At 34.9% G+C, this 21242-nt stretch overlaps 1 protein-coding gene and 1 long non-coding RNA gene across 2 annotated transcripts; one reads left to right on the top strand and one right to left on the bottom strand.

Annotated features, from left to right (window-relative positions):
* Positions 1-1926: 1926 nt before the first annotated feature.
* Positions 1927-5145, bottom strand: LOC112720430 (deoxyhypusine hydroxylase). Its single transcript, XM_025771373.3, has 7 exons — positions 4823-5145; positions 4501-4634; positions 4173-4408; positions 3950-4088; positions 3701-3827; positions 2450-2568; positions 1927-2365 (listed from the first exon to the last, which is right to left on the bottom strand). Exons 1-7 carry the CDS (start codon positions 4986-4988, stop codon positions 2333-2335), a joined length of 954 nt encoding a protein of 317 aa, XP_025627158.1. The 5' UTR covers positions 4989-5145; the 3' UTR covers positions 1927-2332.
* A 5964-nt stretch (positions 5146-11109) lies between these two features.
* Positions 11110-12558, top strand: LOC112720429 (uncharacterized). Its single transcript, XR_003162160.3, has 3 exons — positions 11110-11249; positions 11810-12094; positions 12200-12558. It is a non-coding gene; the product is annotated as an uncharacterized lncRNA (long non-coding RNA).
* The last annotated feature ends 8684 nt before the right edge of the window (positions 12559-21242 follow it).

The following is a 21242-nucleotide window of genomic DNA, read 5'->3' as shown; positions in this document are numbered from 1 at the left end:
ACTATAGAAAACTTCAGTTAATAATTATGACATACCTGTATTTGCATACTCAGAAAATTCCGGAGCATGCATGGCTTCGAGATCTAGAGTCTGCATAAAAGATGGAACACCAAACGGGTGCTGGCTTACAATCGCATTTGCTTCATCTTGCACCGCCGGATTGCCTGCCAAGTCTCCGTCAGCGTTTTTGTCATCGACTTCATAGTTAGCTCGAATTCGTCTTCACTGTCATTATTATCTTCTTCCCAATCTATATCCCCGAGCTCATCAACATTGATCTCGTCGTCGACCATACTCATCCCCGGCTGCTGTTCAAACTCAACGTATAGCTCTATCATCGGCACGTGAGATCGGGTTTGTTGATAAATATACAACATCTGCTGCATACTGGCATCGTCAGTGATGGGCATTATTTGAAACTGTATTAAGCCACCAAATACTTGCACAGGACTTCTGTATAAAAGATTGCTCACCCTTTTCAAAATGTGGCTTTGAATGTTATTACAAAGACCATTTTGCAACTCGACAAAATCCATGGTACATGGAATGGCAAATGACAATGGATATTCACAAACAAAAGTGACTCCTTCATGTGTGTTTGTTACAACCTCACCGTTATAATATACTCGCAAGTTTGCAACACCTTCCATAACTTCAGCCTTAACTAACTCTATTTTTTTGACACAGTTATCTGCCAAAAAAACACCTCTCTAAGGACTTTATGCAAGAAAAAACAAGAGGAGAAGTGAAGATGAAGATGAACATCACCGGACTTCATATTTATAGGCAAACTTGTGGATTTAAATATTATTTTGTGTACAAAATGCAACTTGCGTTTTGGGGCTTCCAATAAAAAATTTCTGACCCTAACAAAACGCAACCTGCGTTTTGTGGGCTTCAAAAATTTTTTTCTTTTTCTAACATAGTAAAACGCAACTTGCGTTTAGTATTGAAAAAAAAAAAAAAAGAAAACCCAAAACGTAAGCTACGTTTAGTATATTTTAAAATTCAAAAAAAATAAATAAACACAAAACGTAAGTTACGTTTTGCCACTGAACCATAGCAGTGCAATATTTTGCTATGCCTCCATTTCATGGTGTTACTCCATGAACTTCTTCATTTGCCAAAAAATGAGCCTCAAATTGTTTTTGGGAATTTTTTTTGTTTTTCCTGTCTAAAAACATGTAGCATTTAAAAAATAGATAAAACACTAAAAAATTCTAATAATGTTCAATAAATATATCCAACATTTTACGATTATCTATTTAATAGACTAATAAACATATAATATCAAAATTTTTTGAATTAACCTTTTATATACGTGTTACTTTCACTATGTGCACTAGATATTAAAAATTACTAATAATACTCAAAAATAATATTATGTCTATCTAATATCATTTTAGTTTTACAAACACTAAACAATTTAATATTAGATATAATAACTTTTTAAACAGAACTAGCCCAGGTGCTTAATTTTCTTTTTTCTAATTGTGTACGTTCTCAAAATTTGTAATTTAAATATTCCAAAACAGAGGGTTTTAGACTTTAGTTGTTCAATCTCTTTTCCCCTTTTATTTGTGAATTTGGATTTAAAATTTCGAACATTTGATTTTGAATATAAAGATTTTTTAAAATGTTCCAAACATAGTTTAAGATGTTTGAAGTACAAAATTTAAATCTCACCTCCCCTGCTCTGTCACAAATCTATTCTCTTTTTTTTTGTCTTTTATCGTTTTGGTAATTTTGGTTTTGGTAGCGTTATCATCCCTGCAGACTGCAGTGGCCGACGAGGGACTGCTATCAAAGGGTGACGCAGCGGTTCCGGTAATAAGGGTGTGGTGCTATGGTTCTAGACTTCTAGTAGAAAAGGAAGAGAAGAGATAAGTGAAATCAAAGTGTGTGAACTTGGAAATGAAAACAAAATTTCAAAAATTAGCTAATTATTATCAGCTAAATGTTAGTTTCGTAATTAGAATCATAATTGATATGCTACGGGTATATATCTTAATATATAAAACACACTCATGAACAACCCAGTATATGAATTATTCCATCTACCTGTGTAGTGCACCTAACCTGGAGTTTTAGAATTTCTATTTTTCCAAATCCGAAACAAGGATCAAACTCTCGATTCTTAGTTAAAAGTCGATGAGTCTACACTGCTCAACCACCCTATCAGAGTTAGTTAAATGCATCCATTTAATAGTTCATACCCCCGCAAGCAAGGGTAATAATTAACTGGGTTTCTATGAATAAAAATCTGATTGTGTTTTTATGCCTCTTCTGTGTGTATCTCTTCAATCTCATACATCTTTCATTCTTCTGTCATTCAATGCACAGTTGGAGTGCGAATAAAGAGAAACTGCCATAATGGGAAAAAATAAAGCCATGTTAACAAATATTAAAACAAAATAGCAAATACTATGGCAACTACTTTCGTGAATACCTCAAATGATTTCCCTGATCGTTCATATTCTAGCATGCTTAGTGCAACTTGACAGCTTTCAGAGACAAGAGGCTCCGGATCCGCTGCAAACTCCTCAAGAAGGGCTACACTTTGGTCATCTAAAGGGTACAGCAAAAGAACTTTGTTAGGAACATAAAATGTAAATGAGGGCATTTAAATGCTTAGCAATAAACTAACTAATATATGTCCAATGGGTTAGCTTAAAAAAAACCCATCTTATTAAAGATAATGAGATTAAATTAAGCTTCTCGAATTAAGCCCAAAGTCATCCTGAAATTGACTGCTTGTACTAAAATAGTCTTTGAGATCTCAATTGCATCAATTATGTATCTGAAATTGGCAAATATGCCACCTTAGTCCCTAACGGCGTGATAAGTCACTTGCTGGAAACATGATGCACTTTTGCCAATCTGAGGGACATAATTGATACAATTAGAATCTTAGGAACTATTTTAGTGCACGCGGCCAATTTGATGGACCACTTTGAGACTTAACTCTAAGCTTCTCACAAAGACCATAAATTAGACTTGAGCTTAGCTTATACATAATATAGACTAGGGAACAGCCATAAATTAGCAGCAAAACTGTCAGAGAAAAAGTATATACTATTCATCTGTTTATTGTAGAATTTAATTAAGAGACTAGTGGCTAGAAAATCAACTGCTAACAGGAAAATATCCCATCAATATTCCAAGAAGATAATAAAGGTTTTGACTTTTGGCTAGAAAATGCTTTACATTTCAAAGTGATTTCATGTAGTAACAGTAAGATGCTTCTCCAAAGTGAAGGAGATTATCTATATCTTTTCCAACTCGAACAAGTAACTTGTATGATATTTTAGTTTGCATAAATGTCTCAAAAACTTGCAAATCACTTTGACTATAACTAGCAAGTATTGCCAGTTGAATGGTACAAGAAGCATTATACAACAGTCACGTTTTTCCTTAATCTATTCTATGACCTGAATGAGAACGAGGTTACTTTTCACCAGTCACAACATGGATGGACAGAAGCATTAAAAAACTAGAATTTGCAATCTAAATTCACTTGCACTGCGACTACTTTCTCCTTGCTTCTATATCAACATATGAATTTCATACCGTATATGATATTATTGCACTTCTACAGACATACATGGCATCACAAAGATCACACTCCTTTAACACATTGATCACCATAGTGCGTAAAAGATATCACAACATTTAGTTTAATAATATTTGGTTTCAATACCTGCAATTGACCCAAGAGCTTCAGCAGCTTCATGTCTAACCATTGGGTGCTCATTCACATCTTTAAGTATGTTGGATAGCGCAGCTGAAGCAGCTTTGTCTTGCAACTGACCCAGAACATATGCAACCTAAAAATTGCCGAAAATATAGGCATTGACATTCAAAGTATAAAAAAATATTTGGGCATACCCGAACAAAACAAAATTTACAGAAAAAGAAAAACAAAGAAAAGAAAGTGTACTTATCAAACCTCATGACGTAAAAGAGCGCTTTTTGAACCCAATGAATCGATAATAGCAGCAACAGCTTCCTCTCCACCATCATTTCTAAGTGCAAAAAGAGCTGCATATCTCTCATACATCCCTTTTTCTTCATCCAGAAGTATTTCCCTGATTTGATTAAGAAGAGTTAGCAAACCAACTATCTAACGTTTAGTTACACAGGTTCAATCCATTAGCATGAACCCGACAAACCTCAATTGTTGTACCGAGGTACATGAGCATGCCGGTGCAGCTGGATCGACTGACTTAAAAGGTGAAATATCATTTGTAGACAAATCATCACTATTTCCAGCATCTTTTAAATGCCGAATACGTTCAAGAGCCAACTCACAAGTTTCGCGGACCTCCTGAGCCGGATCTAAATCCAAACAACTCTTCAACAGGGGAATGTTACCATATGAACCAATAGCACCAAGTGCTTCAGCTGCCTATGCAGTTACAACAAACACAATGCTGTTAAAAGTGGAACAATTTGCAAAAACAAGAACAAGAACAAAGAGCAGGGCTTCGTGGAAACTACCTCATGGCGAACAATTGGATGCAAAGAAAGGTCATTTAGAACTGCTGCCAAAGCAGGAATGGCTTCGGTTTCCTGCATTTGGCCCAGCGCAAATGCGGCTTCATGTGCCAACAAATTCGATGAATCTCTCGTGGCTGCAAAGTAAAACTAGCTCTAATCAAAACATTCAAAACAGCATGGAAGTTCATACGCTTCATTTTCTTTTAGGGCACCAATTTTCCCAAATTTAGAATACGACAAGTATTTCTAAAAAGACAAAAACAAAGCAGATTATTGTAATTCCACAACAAAACAGAAATTACTTAAATAAATAAGCACAAACCGAGAATGAGGGCGTGGCGAGGGGCTTGTCCTTTGAGGTTGCGAAGGGAGAAGAGAGCTCTGAAGCGGTCAGAGATGGGTTGCGTGGAATCCAGCAACAAGTTGCAGAGGAACTTCTCGGTGTCCATTGACGAAGTGAAAACGGCGTCGTCGGAGGAAGCCATCATGGATACAAAGGGAGCTTGATGCTTCTCTTCCAAAGAGCAACGTCGAATCGGATTCTCGCAGTAGCAGAAGACGCTATACGGCTATAGGAAGCTTTTCACCTGTTCCAGTGTATTTTTTAGAATATGACTATTCCATTGTTTGTAATCAACCAGATTTAATATAAAAAATACAAATAGTCTATATTTAAGAAAACAAATTTTGTGGACATTCACAAAGAAAGTGTATTGTGGGCATACAACCGTTACATCTTTTGAGAAGTTTATTTGATTTGAAATTGAAAATGTCTTTTTCATCCAAGCTAGTTTGAATAGATATATATTAAAACTGTATTATTGGGTGAGTTAAGTTGATAATTTTGTTGTAAAATTTTTGTTCTTTTATAAAAAATGAGCTTACATATTTATTTAATAAAAGAAAATTGCTTAATAGAAAATGATACTCTACTAGTATGGTAAGTGTTATTAATTTGTTTCATTGGAAAAAAATAAAAAAATAAATATGATATATTGACTGAAATTGCCACTAAATATATTTTTAATTTAATTAATTAAATATAAAATGAGTTAAAAAAAATATATTTTCTTTAAATGAATCGAACAATAAATAGGACAATTTTAATATTAATATAACCTTTTTTTTTTGGTGACTAGTATAACCTAAATTTAATTGCTCAAGTAAACACCACTGTAATAATATTAATAAAAATTTGTGCAATATTATTTATATTTTAATTTTATCGACTAAAGTCATTTCAAAGTATAAGTATGAAATTTAATGTGCTAAATTTTTAAGGATAATATAGAATTTCATAATAAATTAATTTTATCTGATATTCATTAATTAAAGAAATAAATTTATTAAAAATTTTTTAATTAATTAATTAATTAATGATAAGCCTTGGGAAAAAAAAAACTAATCTCATCATTTTTTTTAACTAAATTATGATATAAGATAGTTGTATGGATAGTTTCATGAGCAGACTTGTCAAAAAATAACTTAAAAATTGACAATAAATAAGTAATAAAAGGTTGATAGAAAAAATAAATAATAAATTTTGTGTATCGTTAATATTATTAGTGAAAAATATTTATTAAAAAAATAAAATATTAAGTCATTAATTAATATCTTCAAGTGAAAGATATATGTAGTCAAATTAAAAAAAAAAAACTATAATTATAGACTTGCGAATTTTATAAAGCTATAATAAATTAATTTTTTGTATATAAGAAACCATTTAATAAAAAAAAATTAAATTAATATTAAATCTATTTTCATTAAGTTATATTAACTAATTGCTTACACTTATAAGTTAAAAATAACTACTTATGCTACTTATAATTGATTAAATGAAAAATTTTAGAATTATAATTGTGCTAAATTAATATTCTTTTGTTTGAGTTTTTTCTCCTATTTTGTTTTATGATAAAATTTAGTTTAACATTTTAACAAATAATGATAATTCTTATCAAATAAATAAATGAGCACATATGAACTTTTTTGTTGTGATTTTTAAGAATATACGTAGAATAATCATCTTTTAATTTAAATTTTAATAAGTATTATTATTATTATTATTTTTATACCCTATGAAGGCTATGATAATTAAGAAAAGTAAACAAAACGAAAAGATCTTAATATTAGTAAATTAAAAATAAACAAAGAAAATATTAAATAAAAAAAAATATGTCAACTTTACTATTAAGATGAATGTGTAATATTTTTTACTTATATTATTATATGTTAGTTTTCGAAGATAACAATATTTAATTTCTCACCGTTAATATATTATAAATAAGTAGATACACAAAAGCAAAGAAACAGAAAATTTAAAAAGAATGAGAAAAAATAAAAGAAAAAAAAATCATTTTTAATTATAGAGATATAGCTAACATTTATCACCGTTTCTTTTTTTTATTTTTTTTTGTTTTTCTTATTTAAAATAATATAATAAAAGACAAATCTCAATAATATATTATAAAAATATTTTAAAACGATTATACTATATTTAAATACTATTATATAAGAAAAAAGTCATTATATATAAAATAAGTATAATTATCTTTTTAGTTCATCCATATTTATTAAAAAAAATAATATTAACATTAAATACATTGAATAACCTAAAGAAAAAAATATAATAATGTTATATATCTAAGTTTTTTTGTTAACTAAGTATAACCAAATTAGTTTAACATAATAAAAATCAATTATAGCTAATATCATCCAGTCTTATTATTTAACTTAGTTGGACTTGATTCATAATAAAAAAGACTTAAATGTATATTATTACTCAAAAAAGTATTTATTTGAATTAGAATTTTTTTGTGAAAAAACACTTTTTAAAATAATAAAATATTTTTTTTAAATTTTAAACATATTTAGATACATTTAAAAGAAAATTTTTTTCTAAAAAAATAAATTATTTAATTTTTCTAAAAACTAATAATACTTTAATTTTAAAAAATAGAAGTAAAATGAGTTTTAATTATTTTCTTTATCAGACATATCATTTATCATAATTAATAATTACAGTTTATATCTTTAAAAATAAAAAATAAATTACTCAAATTGAATAATTTTATTTGAGCAGTGAAGAAGTAAATTGTAGCAACATAATGTTATCATATTTGCAAATATTCAATTTAAGTCTTTATAAATTTAATAATGTGTCATTTATCATGTATGAGATAAGATTAAAGTTTATAATTTTAATTTTTTTTCAATTAAAATCAATGTGTCAATTATATAAATCATAACTTCTCAAATTAAGAAATAATATATAAAATAGATACATAATTATTTAATAAATATAAAATAACATGATATATAATTTTTAGAATATAAAAAAATATTGTTTCTTTTAATAAATTTGTTATTTTTATACGTTTACCTCAAACTACTACAAGTAATTTTACTTTTTAAGCATCTTCTAAACAAAATCCTCTTTTTTTTATGAGACTTCACAAACAATATAACTTATAGTAAATAACTAACTAAAGAAATAAAATTTCTGCACATGATTTTACTGTGCAGCAGTGCAAGTTTCTTCAAGTTACATATGTTACCTTTTTGTCTTTTTTCTTTAAGGTCGCTCTAGTGTATAGATGCATCTTCGTACAGATTTACATATTTTCGTCTTTGTTGTATCTCTTATGGACACGTGGTGTCTCCCTTTTACTGGATGGAGTTGGCTGTCAGGAAGCTGTTGGGGTTCATGGGAGGGTCGAGTGAGTCGACTTGGTAGCGTGATTCGAAACGGAGTTTCATTGTACCGGGTTCCGTTGATGCTAGGGTCGCGACTTGGGCCTTTTTGTTCGTTCCCAAAAACAAACGTTGAAACCCAGGGAAGTTGGACCTTTAGTTCAGTCTTCTCCTCTCATCAAAGCAAACCCACTCTTCGTTCACCAAGACTGCCGCTACTGATCTCATAACTATCGTTGTCTCTGGCGCTGGAGAGCTACGTCTGTTCGTCGTGGTCCCTTGCGGTGAAGGTCTTCTGCTCGGTTGCCAATTGCCAGCTTATGCGTCATAGCCGTGGAGCGGTGGTGCTCAGAGCCATCATCCTGGTCAGTAGCGGTTTAGGCCCGCCGTCAGTCGGTGTGCTCGTCCTCCGCCGTGCTTGTGACTCGAAGGTAGGAGCTGGTCTGCCCAATGAATGATTAGCTTTGAGTGTTGGCTTTCAAACGTGTTCAAGTTAGGTCGAGTATGAGTATTGCATTTACTACATGGATTGTGAAGTTCTAGTTATTGGCATTGGCTTCAAGTTGGAAATGTCAAATGCTGCTGATGTTGTGGATAAAGGATTAAGAAACCATGGTTTTAGTCCGCTTGGAGTTTGGGTAGCTGGGTAAAGACTAAGTCACATTAGCTCCATCTTCTTGTTCCACAAACTCCTATACGAACAAATTATTAGATTATTTATACATATGTTTTAGTTCAAAACTATTAAGTGCCATATATTGTGGGTTTGGGAAATTGTTATTGCTATGGGTACTACTAGCAAGCTAGGCATGAAGATGAATACATAGTTGTTGAGAAGGCACATCCTATTACTGGCCACCTAGGTATTTGTCATCTTTTAGTAAGAACTTTGATGGTTTAGATGTTCTCCATGGAGATTGAGTTAACCTGCTATTTTCATGTAGTCTATTGTAAACTAGTTGGTTTATTCAAAATGGAATGTTCTTTGCTTGATTGCCTGTAAATGTTGGAGTTGTTGTACAGTTGAAGACTTGTAACATTCTACTAAGCATGGGCATTTTCATAGACACTAGACACATAGACATAGTAATTTCAATTTTTTGTTTCATAGCAGACATGCCACAAATATATCATATAAAGAAGGTTGTAAATGATTTATAATCATATCTTCATATGTTTTTGATATTATAATACATATTGTAATTTTTTATTTTTTAATTCTTGCCATTAAAATCTGGAAAAGGCTTTTACCTTTTTGTCCACAATTGTGCTGGGCACCTTGTTGAACTTATGGTGGTGTGTAGGTTGTTAATTTTTTATTTTTAACTTAATGAAGATACGTTACAGTTGGTGAGCTTTGTTAAGGAAAGCAATACATTGTTCAACCTAATTTTTCATTCAACGATGAAATAGATCAATTAAATTAAGTCAGTTAAGTAGAAGACAAGATGAGTGAATATTTGTTGCTGGTTTGGTTAAGTCCAAAATTTTTCTTTTTGTTTTTGGTGAATGTCTTGATGAATTTAGTGGTTATGCCTTATTTATGGACTAAGATATACCCTCGTTTGGGAGAGTTGTGGTTGATGTTTTGATTGTATCTAAGGCGCGATCATGAGTTACATTTCTCTATTTTGTATGTAATCAGGCTAGAAGATTGCACAGTTTTTGCCGATGGATTTCAAGCATATATTCAATATTGAGGGTGAAGACTCGGATGGAGTAGTTCCGATGATAGCTGCAGATATTATTGTGCGAGTGACGACGATAAAGGGCTTTGAGTGCCGTGGGGGGCCCGAGGGTCGGAAAAAACGTGTAGGGGATGTCGTTGATGGTAACGAGTCTTGTGGTGCAAATGATGCAGTAGACGGTGGTCTTAGCTGGCCAGTTGTCGCGTAGGACTTCTTGGGCAGAGAGTTTGCAACGGAGGAGGATGCTTATGCTACCTACAAGGAGTTTGCTAAATTAAAGGGTTTTAGAGTTCGGAAGGGAGACGTAGCTCGTGTGAATGGGGTTTTGATTAGGAGAGACTTTTTATGCCATCGACAAGGTACAGGACATCTGAAGCACTATGACCGTCTTGAGCGAGTAAGGTAGGAGAGGTTGGAGAGTCGAACCGATTATAAGGCAAAGTTGAATATTTACTATGATATGCAACACATCATATGGAAAGTTAGGACCATCGTGGACGAACACAATCACGAGCTTGCCCTAGCCATGTTCACATATTTTCTTCCTAGTCATCGGCAGATGAGTGACGGCAACAAGGCACAGGTGGATAGTTTGAAAGCAGTTTGGGATCGCAACTTCGAAAATACATGGCCGGGCAATCTGGTGGGTATGGCATGCTTCGATTTACAAAACAGGATCTGTATAATTATGTGCACGGGAAAAGGGTTGCGCGAATATGTGATGGTAATGCAGCAACAACTTTCAGTTACTTGGAGGGTAAGGCAAATGCTAACATGAGGACAACGACACGATATACACGGGCCTCGGATAATCATTTGAGTAGCCTATTTTGGGCCGACGGTGAGATGATGTCGGATTATTAGCTATTTGGTGGCGTGTTGGCATTTGATTCAATGTACCGATCTAACAAGTACAAGAAACCACTGGTGGTTTTCTCCAGGTCAAATCACCACAAATAGAGGTTGGAGGATGAAGAGTTTCACACTTACAAGTGGGTGTAGCTAAACCTGCTCGATGTTATAGGGAAAAAGAAGCCGTGTGTAGTGGTCACCAACGGGGACAAGTCAATGCGCGTTGCAATTGCAAAGGTGATGCCGACAACGACACATAGACTGTACGGTTGGCACTTGGAGAAGAATTGCGTCCAACGGGTGAAAGAAACAGAATTTTGCAAGGTTTTCAGGAAAGCAATTTATGCAAAATTTGAAATCAACGACTTTGAGGAGTATTGGAAGGCATCGGTTGAGTGCTTAGCCTTGGGTTCAGTCCACGCATGAAACTAGAGAAAGTTGGGCAATGGCGTATCTTAGGGGCACCTTTTGTGCGGTATATCGGACAACTTCAAGATGTGAAGGGATCAATGCTTTCAGGTTTCCTTAAATCAATTAAGGATTTTTTTTTTTATGAATACATAACATGAAATGAATCATTGAAAAGATTAAATGCATTGTTAAATAAATTTTGGATAAGATTTAGATATGTCAACTATAAGAGTATAAATATGTGATATATACAATTTTGAGTTGTCTTACCTTGAGCAGTGATGTTGGTTATAAGAGAAAAGAATTTAAATTATTCGATATGGTGTTTTCTTAGTGTTGTTGCTTTACGTTCTACAAGTACTGTGTTATCTCTTATTGAAATTACTCTACTCTACATAAGTCATAACCCAGGTCTTTTAGCAACACATTATTTGAGGCGTTTTGATTTGGAAATTTTGCATTCTTGCAGCTAAAAATAGCCACTGTATTAACACCATCTTTGTATTTGTATGTAAAAATGCTTAGAGATTAAACTACCTTGATGTGCATTTCATAGTAGGCACAACATTCAGTACAAGTTAGATAGGAGATTTTTTTATGCATACATAACATGAAATGATGTATTGAAAAGTGATTAGGTATGTGAATATGCTATACTTGATTGGCAGGGCATTCAATCGAAGAATGGCAACTCTGGTGACACTGTTTTAACGCATGCATATGGGAATACACCGTCGATCACTCATGGGTGTAGTAATCCATTTTGCCGCAACCCCATGGGTGTCTGGGGGTGGGGACTAATTTCTTCCTCCACGGGCAACACATCGAGAAATTTTATGCCTCTACCTTTCAGAGTTGCTCAGGGCACATAGGTGAGCCTTTCTGCACATGCTAGTTGTCGTAATCCCACTAGGTGGACAAATGAAGATTTGTTCGAGTAATGACTAACACAGGTACCATTGGGAGAAGCTAGTTTGACTTATGTTGGTTATGTCCTTTTATTCTCTTGGCCTGCCATAATAATTGTTTGACATTCTCATTTTTGTCGCCTTACACAGAATGTCGTTGGTAGGTCTTCCTGCACCAGAAAACATGAAAGTGTCCCCAAGCAATGATGTAGGAGAGTGCTGAGAGTCAAGCACCCGGTTGTGTGTCGTTCTCTACTGGTGTGTTGTTGCCACCGTATCTAACGAGTACGCATGATGTAGAAGGGGCTCCGTTAGAATCCCTAATAACACTTTGTATTTTGTGCTTTCTATATTATGATGCGGGAGCAATTTCAGCTGTTGGAATGTGTATGGTGACCATGTGAACTTTATGTTTTTGGGTTATCTATAGTCTGGATCAAATTTGGCTTGGTTGGGGAGTTGACCCACATTTTCTGCTGACTAAAGAAATACATCGGAGTCTTTGTGTATGTGACATGGAAGCAGTTTTTACAATTCAAACATGTTCTATGTATGATGCATCATCCTGCGGGCATGATCATCATTAGTTTGGTCACATTTTGCGTTAGTAGTGGCAGGGAAAGAATTTGTTCTTATACTTTTAGTTTCAGTTTTCCAGGTGATTTAGTAGTTGTTGTTGCGTGCGTTGGTACCATAGGCCCATTTTCTCCGGGCCAACTTTTAGTAAGGTTCACCAAAAAATTTCAAAATGCACCTAAACATGTGACATGGTCATGACCAAAGAAGACAAATTCATCTGACAGGGAAGGAAGATGGGGATAGGTGTGAATGAAATAGGATTTTAATGTGTAGGGGTCTTTATACTTTTAATTTTTTAGGGTATGTAGTTGTTGATGTTTCTTTCTTCAGGTTCATTTTCTCCGGCCCAGGGAAAAAATCTGTTAGAATGATAATTAATGATGCAGCTAAACATGTGAAAGGCTCATGACCAGAAAAAAAAAACTGCATTTAACATTATTATAAGGCAGTAATGTAGACTCGGGCATTGTTTTTGACTAAGGCGTACAATACACTAGTGCATACAATACAATAATGCTAAAACATGACTTCGAGTGGCAACAAGTTTGCCCACTCTTATTACAGATCAAAAAGCTTCGTGCATACACCGAAGTGGCAACAAGTTCAAGATATATACATCATAGTAATAGCTATGTAGTGATCTTTCACCCTATACAATCAAAAAGAAACTCGAGTATTCATCTCAAGTTTGTTCTGAACCATTTAGAGGTCAAGCAAAAAAATTAACTGCCCTAATGGTTTCGATACAAAATGTTAACTACTGGTCGAGTTCTACAAAAAACTAAACATGTCTACAATGCCTTCCTTTGCCAGTGTGCAAAGGCCTTGAAGACTACTTCCTGTGCCATTTCACTGTGTGACTTCAGCACTAAATCCACAGTTAAGCGCATCCATATCGCACTATTCACATGCTGAAACAAACGACAAGTGACCAGCAAGAATAACAATGACAAACAATCTTTCACAAACATACATACATTTAACTCTAAATAAGGTTTCATTAATTACATGACGCAGTATACCTGTACTCCATAGTCTTTTCATAGGTGCTCTCGAATCATTCATTGGGCGACCCAGACGCCACAGTCCATGCTGTATAGGCACACAATTATGGTTTTGGTTTTTTGTGTTAATTTAATCAACTTTATAATACATGACAGGAATCAAATACAGTATATCATTGTTGCTGCAACACGATAAAAAAATCCCTTTCAATTTGAGTTTCATATTCGTTCGCGGTAATCTAAATTCTTAAGAGTCCTCATCTTGTGGTCGTCAAATTCGTACGTTCTCTTCAATCTGCCATATAAATTTTGCCAGATCATGCTCATTAAATTTTTATTAGTTTTTCTCCTAAACATACATCATGCTAGCTAGTTACCTATAAGCTATACCTAATAAAATATGACTTTAGCAGTGGTTAAAGTTTTTGAATTTTAATAAACATGTAATAAATATATTAAAAAATAAAATGTTTTAAATTTTATCAGTTAATTATTTTAAAGGGTGAGAGATCCTACACTGGACACCATCCAATTTTTTTTCACTGGAAAAGATCTAATCCCTTTTTTAGACACTTGTTAATTAAACTCATAAATATATATTTAAGAGTATATTTAAGAGAAAATTCTACTCCCCTCTCCTACAAGATGTTAAAATGACACTGTAACACCCTAACTACCAAAGCTCACGCTTCCGGCTGCGCGACTCTGATAGGTCGGACATTACGACGACACTTATCTTATTTAATACTAAAATATGAGCCTGTTTGAAACTTTAAACCGCAATACCGCTCCCAAAAAAAACTTTCATCCGATAACATACGTCCATAAATACCATACAACTTACAAAACTCATAAAGAGTACATCCATATATATATACACATATATATATAAATAATATTACAAGCATAATCCAATACAATTCCTATCCCTCTTACAGATTATATCAGGATAAAGGCGAGGGTACAATAAACCATAGCTAAAACAATACAGAGCATCACAACAACAATTAAATAAGCTCTTCGTAACTTCTGCGCCCATATCCTGAAAGGGGAAAAATGTAGGGGGGTGAGAACATCATCCTCGAAAGGGTTCTCAGTAGAGGGTTTTTGGGAATTACTGTAATAGGATACATGAAGATAAACCGTACCAGTGATTAATAACTGACTTATGCCTCTTTTCAAAAACAATTGTTTACAATACAAGTAAAGTCGGAAATCTGTTCTAAAAGAGGAACCGTTCAATTCTCAAAACATCAAAGCCTTTCAAAATGGTTTATCTATACTGAACCAAAGTAGCCTTTCATATTTTATTCCCAACTAGAAACACGAAACCAAAATCAACCATTGGTTCATCTCATTCCAACCACGGCCCTAGGCCCAAACAATCCAACCAACAACCAATCACCACAATCCAACAGAGTCCCAGATGCAAACACAGATAGGAAGTTCAAGCACAAACAAACAGTTATTACAAGTAGAACAGTTAGCAATTAATAACATAGGCAAACCAAGTATAATATGCACACCCAACCAATGTCACACAAATGCATATGATGCATGCCTGTCCCTAGTGGCTGATGATATCATCTGTCGGTTATAGAGCCAACCCGACAAGTCCTGGTAGCTAACCATTGGACTGTCCCTCTGTCGTGCATCCCCAACTCGAGTTATACTCATCATAAACTTGATCATAATCATGATCCATATCCATCACCCTCACTGGTGAATATTTACGGGGGCGAGCTCATCCGAGCCTTTCACAGTGCCCGACCACACTTACGACATAGGGTCAACAGAGTATCAAGTCTCGACCCGGAGCACGTGGTGGCTAGCCACTGCTACTACCCAGGGAAACTTGTATCTCAGATAGTGGAAGTGCAACATTCACATTTATCAATGATTCAGCATAAACATGCATTCAATCTCATCCATGGATCAACATCCATCTCAGCCATCCGGCTCATGGTTCAGTCCAGAACCAGCCAATATGTATAATCATACACAGCCATTCCGGCTCACAACAAAACAGCACTTCCACCATTCAACATCATTAAATTCATAAAGTCGGCATTTAAGCCATAAATCATTTTCTCAATTCATTTCACTTTGAAATCGAGTTTCAACTCTTTTCAGCCATGGCTTTAGAAATCTCATTTCTCAAATCATCTCAGGCTCATAAGCCGAATTTACTCAAAGTGAGTTCCCTTTTTAAAACAAAGCCACTCTTGGCATTCTCTTTCCAAAACTTCCAAAACCATGGCAAGTTAAGGATTTGTTTCACAGTATTCAAAATCATCCATCCAACGATGGGATTTTATAACAACAGTTTTTCGGCAGAGTCCCAAGTCTTTAGGGGAGAATAACATATCTCATTTCGCCAAAATCATTTAAAATCATTAAAACATTGGCTTTCTGATTTGAGTAAGAAAATAGGATCTAAGCCAAACCGAGTCACGTAACCTTTACTTCTTTCAAAACCATTTCCTTTACTTAAACAAAACCGGCTTCAATTCCATAATTAAATCTGAAGCGTTTCAAACTGATAAGAGAATCATTTTTGTTGTGTTAAACTAGAGTTCAAAAGATACTTTGAATCTTATTTAAAACGTCAAAATAATGAGGCTCATCAATCGAAATCCAATTCCTTTTAAAATCACGAAAACTCTCCCAAGGGACAATCTTTGTGTTTAATAGAGAAAAACATAAACCCGTTTTACCTTTTAAAACAGCCTCAAAGCAAAATTCTCTTTCAAATGACTTGTACCCAAAGACATACTGTTCTTCTTGGAAAATAAGGATAAATCATGATTCTCTTTTCAATAATTCTTTCAAAGCATAACTTCATTGCTTTCTTAATTGTTCTAAGTAAAGGTAATAAAGAAGCCATAATTTCACAATCCTCAAAATAGATAGGAAAGGCATTAAACTCAAAATTCCTCAATTAACATTTCAAATAAGGACTCGGGTTCTATAGAAATTTCGGCAGCACCTCCCCTAAAACTTGGACTTTTGCCACCCGGTTCGGGTCCCAACTAAACTGTTTCTCATTCCTTTTCAACAGCTCAAAACCAGAAATCAATTCAAAAGCAAGTTAAATCCAACAATCGCCTCAGTGGCATATCTCAAGGAAGCCATTTCAAAAATCAACTCAATATCAACCGATTTAACTCATTTCCAAAGCTTTAAAGAATCGGTTCAGCAATAAATCATTTATCAAAACCAAATCAATTAAAGCCACACAGGCTGAATTTCAAGAGTATTCTATCTTCCACATCATCAAAATAATTGACTCAATTCAAACCAATCCTCAACGGATTAAACTCATTTCAAATCTTTAAAGAATCAACTTCAAACATTACATTTCACAAGCCACACAACAATTCGGCCAAACCAACATCCATAGTCATTCGAGTCAATCAAATAATACATAAGGCAGATACAATCACCAAATACACAATATCTCACATCAGTACCCATATGTAATAATTCCAATAATAAACTATAGTTTTCGGAAAGCGCCCCTACCTCACAACATTGGAACCACAACCCAACTCGTTAACCAACTCCTTTTATCTCGACCCGAAATCACCGGCAAATCAAAATCTCGGCTCTGCCCGCTCTCTCAAAAGCAGAAACAGCCCCAAACGGCACAAGCAAACCGGATTCTAGCTCCTAAAACCATTAACATTACGATTACTTTATTACACAGAACAGAACACTAACGCAGAGCTCTCGAAACCGGAATACTTACTGAAACTAAGAAAGAACGGCTGAACCGAACAGCAACGGACTCTGAACCGATTGGGCGGTAGCCCCGGTAGCCGCCTTCAGCGGCTGCGGCGACCCAACTCCGGCGACGGTGACTGAAACCAACATGCCGCGACAATAAGACTCCCATAATCTCACAAGAAATGAAAACCAAGTTTGAAACCCTTACCGGCATACTTTTCCGGCGACGGCAGCAAGGTTTTCCGGCGGCCAGAACAATGATAACGCCACTAACCAAAACAGAGCAGGATCTAAATAAGCGGCAAAACCTTGGAACAGTTCCGGCTAGCTCCATTAGCGGCGGCCTGGACCCTTTTCTGACGGCGACAATTCCAACCGAGGCGGCGCCGGCGACGCAAGCACGGCTGGGCATGGTGGTTGAACCCCCAGCTCAGCCTCAGATCTCTCTGTCTCTCCTGTTCGGTGTGACTGGACGGCCTTCTCCTCAACGGCACGACGGCAGAGCAAACCAGACTGGCGACGGCAGAGGTCACGGCGCGTTCGGCGGTGACGCGGGATGGAGGTGCCGGCGACAGCGGCGACTTCACCTTCTCCGCGCTCGCTCCTCCTTCTCCATCGGTGGTTATGGCTCGCGCTCTCTTCAGGTCGCGGTTCTGCCTCTGATGCTGCGCAAGGATGATCGGCGACGGCACGAGCTCCTCGCGCGACGAATCGGCACAGTGACGGGCTCGGCGGCTGCGTTGGCCTCCTCCCCTCTCGGATCTCTCTCTTACTCGGACTAGATCGGCGGCTTCATGGTGGCGACGGCAAGGAGGCTCGCGACGGTGACAAGGACGCGTGGACAGCCGCGGCGGCGCGACGCGGTGAGGGCGACGGCGGCACTGTGAGCTCCCTTCCCTCTCCACGCCGGCGAACCTTCCTTCTTCCTTCCCTCTCAATTCGTTCCCTACTCCTGTTTCTTTCTTTCTTTCAAGCAGCTTGCAGCTGCTGCTGCTGCATTAGGTACTCTAGGTGTACCGGGTCAGAGGAACCGGGTAGGTTTTTTAGGGTTAGGGTTTCTCTTTCAAAATTAGGGTTAGGGGCATTTTGGTAATTTCAAATAAAAATAGGGATATTATAGTGATTAGAAATAAATTCTAATCCATTAATAATAATGTATAAAAATACTATTTGCTCATCAATTTCATAAATTATTTTCAATAAAATGTCGCAACCAAATAATTAGAAATAGTATACTCAATTTCTTCATTTTCCAAAATAGCAGTAATAATATTTAAATATTACTTATCTAATCCAAATCTTATAAAATCCTTATTATTTCATAACTATCAACCTTATACTTTAAATATAGAAAATAATCCAATAATTATAAAATTGGATAATAATCATAACTTATCTCAAATCCAATAAATCAAAACTTGCCTTAATTATCTTTAATAAAATAATCTCTGAAATTAAGGCTATAAATAATTGTAGGATTTGAGACTTGATTATAATAAGACTTTTCAAAGATTCTGGGCCTTACATTCTACCCACCTTATAAAAATTTTCGCCCTCGAAAATTGATACAAAGTGGAAGAAATTCCATAACAGTTCACCCTTGAACACATTTAAAGAAGAAGCAAAAATATCTCAAAATATAATCATATATACGATTTTCAAATACTTTGATTATCATAAGCATAAGGATGCAAAGGTAGGAGTGTAACTGCCAGGCAAACGTTACAAGATAGGCTCAATGCAAAAGATAACATGGGTCAATCATGTGATAGTAGGGCAAGGCATCAAAGGCTAGAAAACAGGATGGAGTTAAAACGATGTGCTCAATATCCGCACACTAATCTTATATCAACCTCAAGGTTTCAACTTTCCAATTCCATCAAGCACCTTACAAACCCCAAATTTGATCACAAGCCTGACAATCACAAACCCGTTCGCAAGGAACAAAATGCCCACAACTCATACGTTGCACACCTACCGCTTCAACTTCCGTATACACATCACATCTTAAAGAACTAACGTATCGCGTTACTACGTCTACAAGTCGCACGTGATACCAAAACAATTCTCGAGTCTACTCAGAAGAATATGAGATCTTAGAAAGGAGAGACGGATGTCAAAGACAATAGTCATAGATTTGAAAGAATATATCCAATCCCAGATAAACATGGATGTTCAAGCAATAAAGTTTGCTAGACATAATTCAATTGACAACTTCAAAGATAACCCTTAGATCAAAGAAGTTCAACAGGATCAACAAGAAGATAACCAGCGCATCAGCTTGAAACAAACTCAAACTGAGTCGATGAAGTATGAGGTTTACAAAAGAGAATATCTCAAACCCAAGGCAAAGCTCACAAAACTCAAGGGCATGATTAAAAATACTTCTGAATACATTGTTCTTAAAAGAATCGAAAACTTGCAGGAAAATCACCTCGCAGTCTAAAAGAAAAGTTAAGCAACAATTGTCCTTCAAGAGAGTAACAAAAGCATAAATGTGGCTTTACTTCAATACAATTCCATGTTGAAGTAGATTTTGTAGAGTTCCAAAAACAAATGCACACAACTTTGGCTAAGAGTTAAAATATTTCCTCAAATATTTTAGAAAGATAATTAAATGCACAACTTAACCAAAAGCAGTTCATAAAAACTCGGAAATAATCAGATGCTTGTTCAAAATTCTCAAAATTTCATATTCAAACAAGCATGTATAACATTTATAGCAAGTACGAAAGAGGAAGTTAAACTCTTTTTAGAAAAGAAACTCCGAGATAAAAATTTGCTTACAATCTGGTAAGGAAATAAGTGGTGCGTTACAAACAAACCGATTTCCACTAAACAAGGAAACTTTCCAAAACCTCATTTAAAATAGCGCATGCCGATTTTTAAATTAACTTCATCAATATTGAACAATGGTTTCAATCTAAATCAAGAAACAGAAAATAAATTCCGTTTAAAACTTCTTACAAGAGAATTCAAAACTTCTTTAAAAGGTTCAAAACAAGACTCCAAAAGTGTTCTTAAAATCACCATCTCAGGAGAACATTCAAGAAGTTTAAGATGTACTAAAAAGGAGTCAAGCCTTGCAAGGAAGGATCTTAAACCAAGGTAGCCCAAACAAGATTCATTAGGCATGAGTCATCAAACAAGTTTTAAATTGATCCAAAAGAATACAAAAGTCATAGAAAAGACAACTCAATCATTTGTAATTTTTCAATGATAAATCTTTAACTAAAAACTCTTGTAGAGATAATGGGAGAATAAACAATGTACTATCCTGAAACGAATCAAACTGACCCACATAAGGATGAGATTCACAAGAGGGGACAAACCAAGATCAATGGTAATGTTCACAAGATGTAAAAGATTAGTTAAAAACAGAATCACGTATGACATTCATAGAGGTGAAAAGCTTAAGAAGGAACCAGTCCGTTCATAAGAAGAAAACTATGAATCCAACATTTTCAAAAGAACAACAATGGTATAAACTATGTAGTATGCTAAACCAAACTCAATTCAAAATAAGTTAAGTAAAGCTTATCAAACGAAACTCAACCGGAATGAAAGCGAAAAATTCTTTCTTTCCAGTATTTCAGAAAATATCCAAATACACAATCAAATAAAGATGTCCATTGGAACTATAGTAAAATTACTAGAAGGTCAAAATTTACTTTAAAATAAGTACAATTGCGTAAACCAGTAAAAGTACAGGCAAAGTATTAGAAAGAAATAGTTGTTAAACTGTATAAATAATTTCAAAGTCTCATATATAGAAAAGCATATATCTAATCAACAGCAATTTATAAAATCTCAAAATTGGCTGTGATCACTGTCAAGTAAGAGAAAAACTGAATCAACAATTTCTCAAAGAATGGACTCAG

This window comes from Arachis hypogaea, chromosome 11 (assembly GCF_003086295.3).
Source record: "Arachis hypogaea cultivar Tifrunner chromosome 11, arahy.Tifrunner.gnm2.J5K5, whole genome shotgun sequence".
Lineage (NCBI taxonomy): Eukaryota > Viridiplantae > Streptophyta > Magnoliopsida > Fabales > Fabaceae > Arachis > Arachis hypogaea.
Note: the sequence above shows the minus strand (reverse complement) of the source record. Positions and strands in the feature narration are given on the sequence as shown.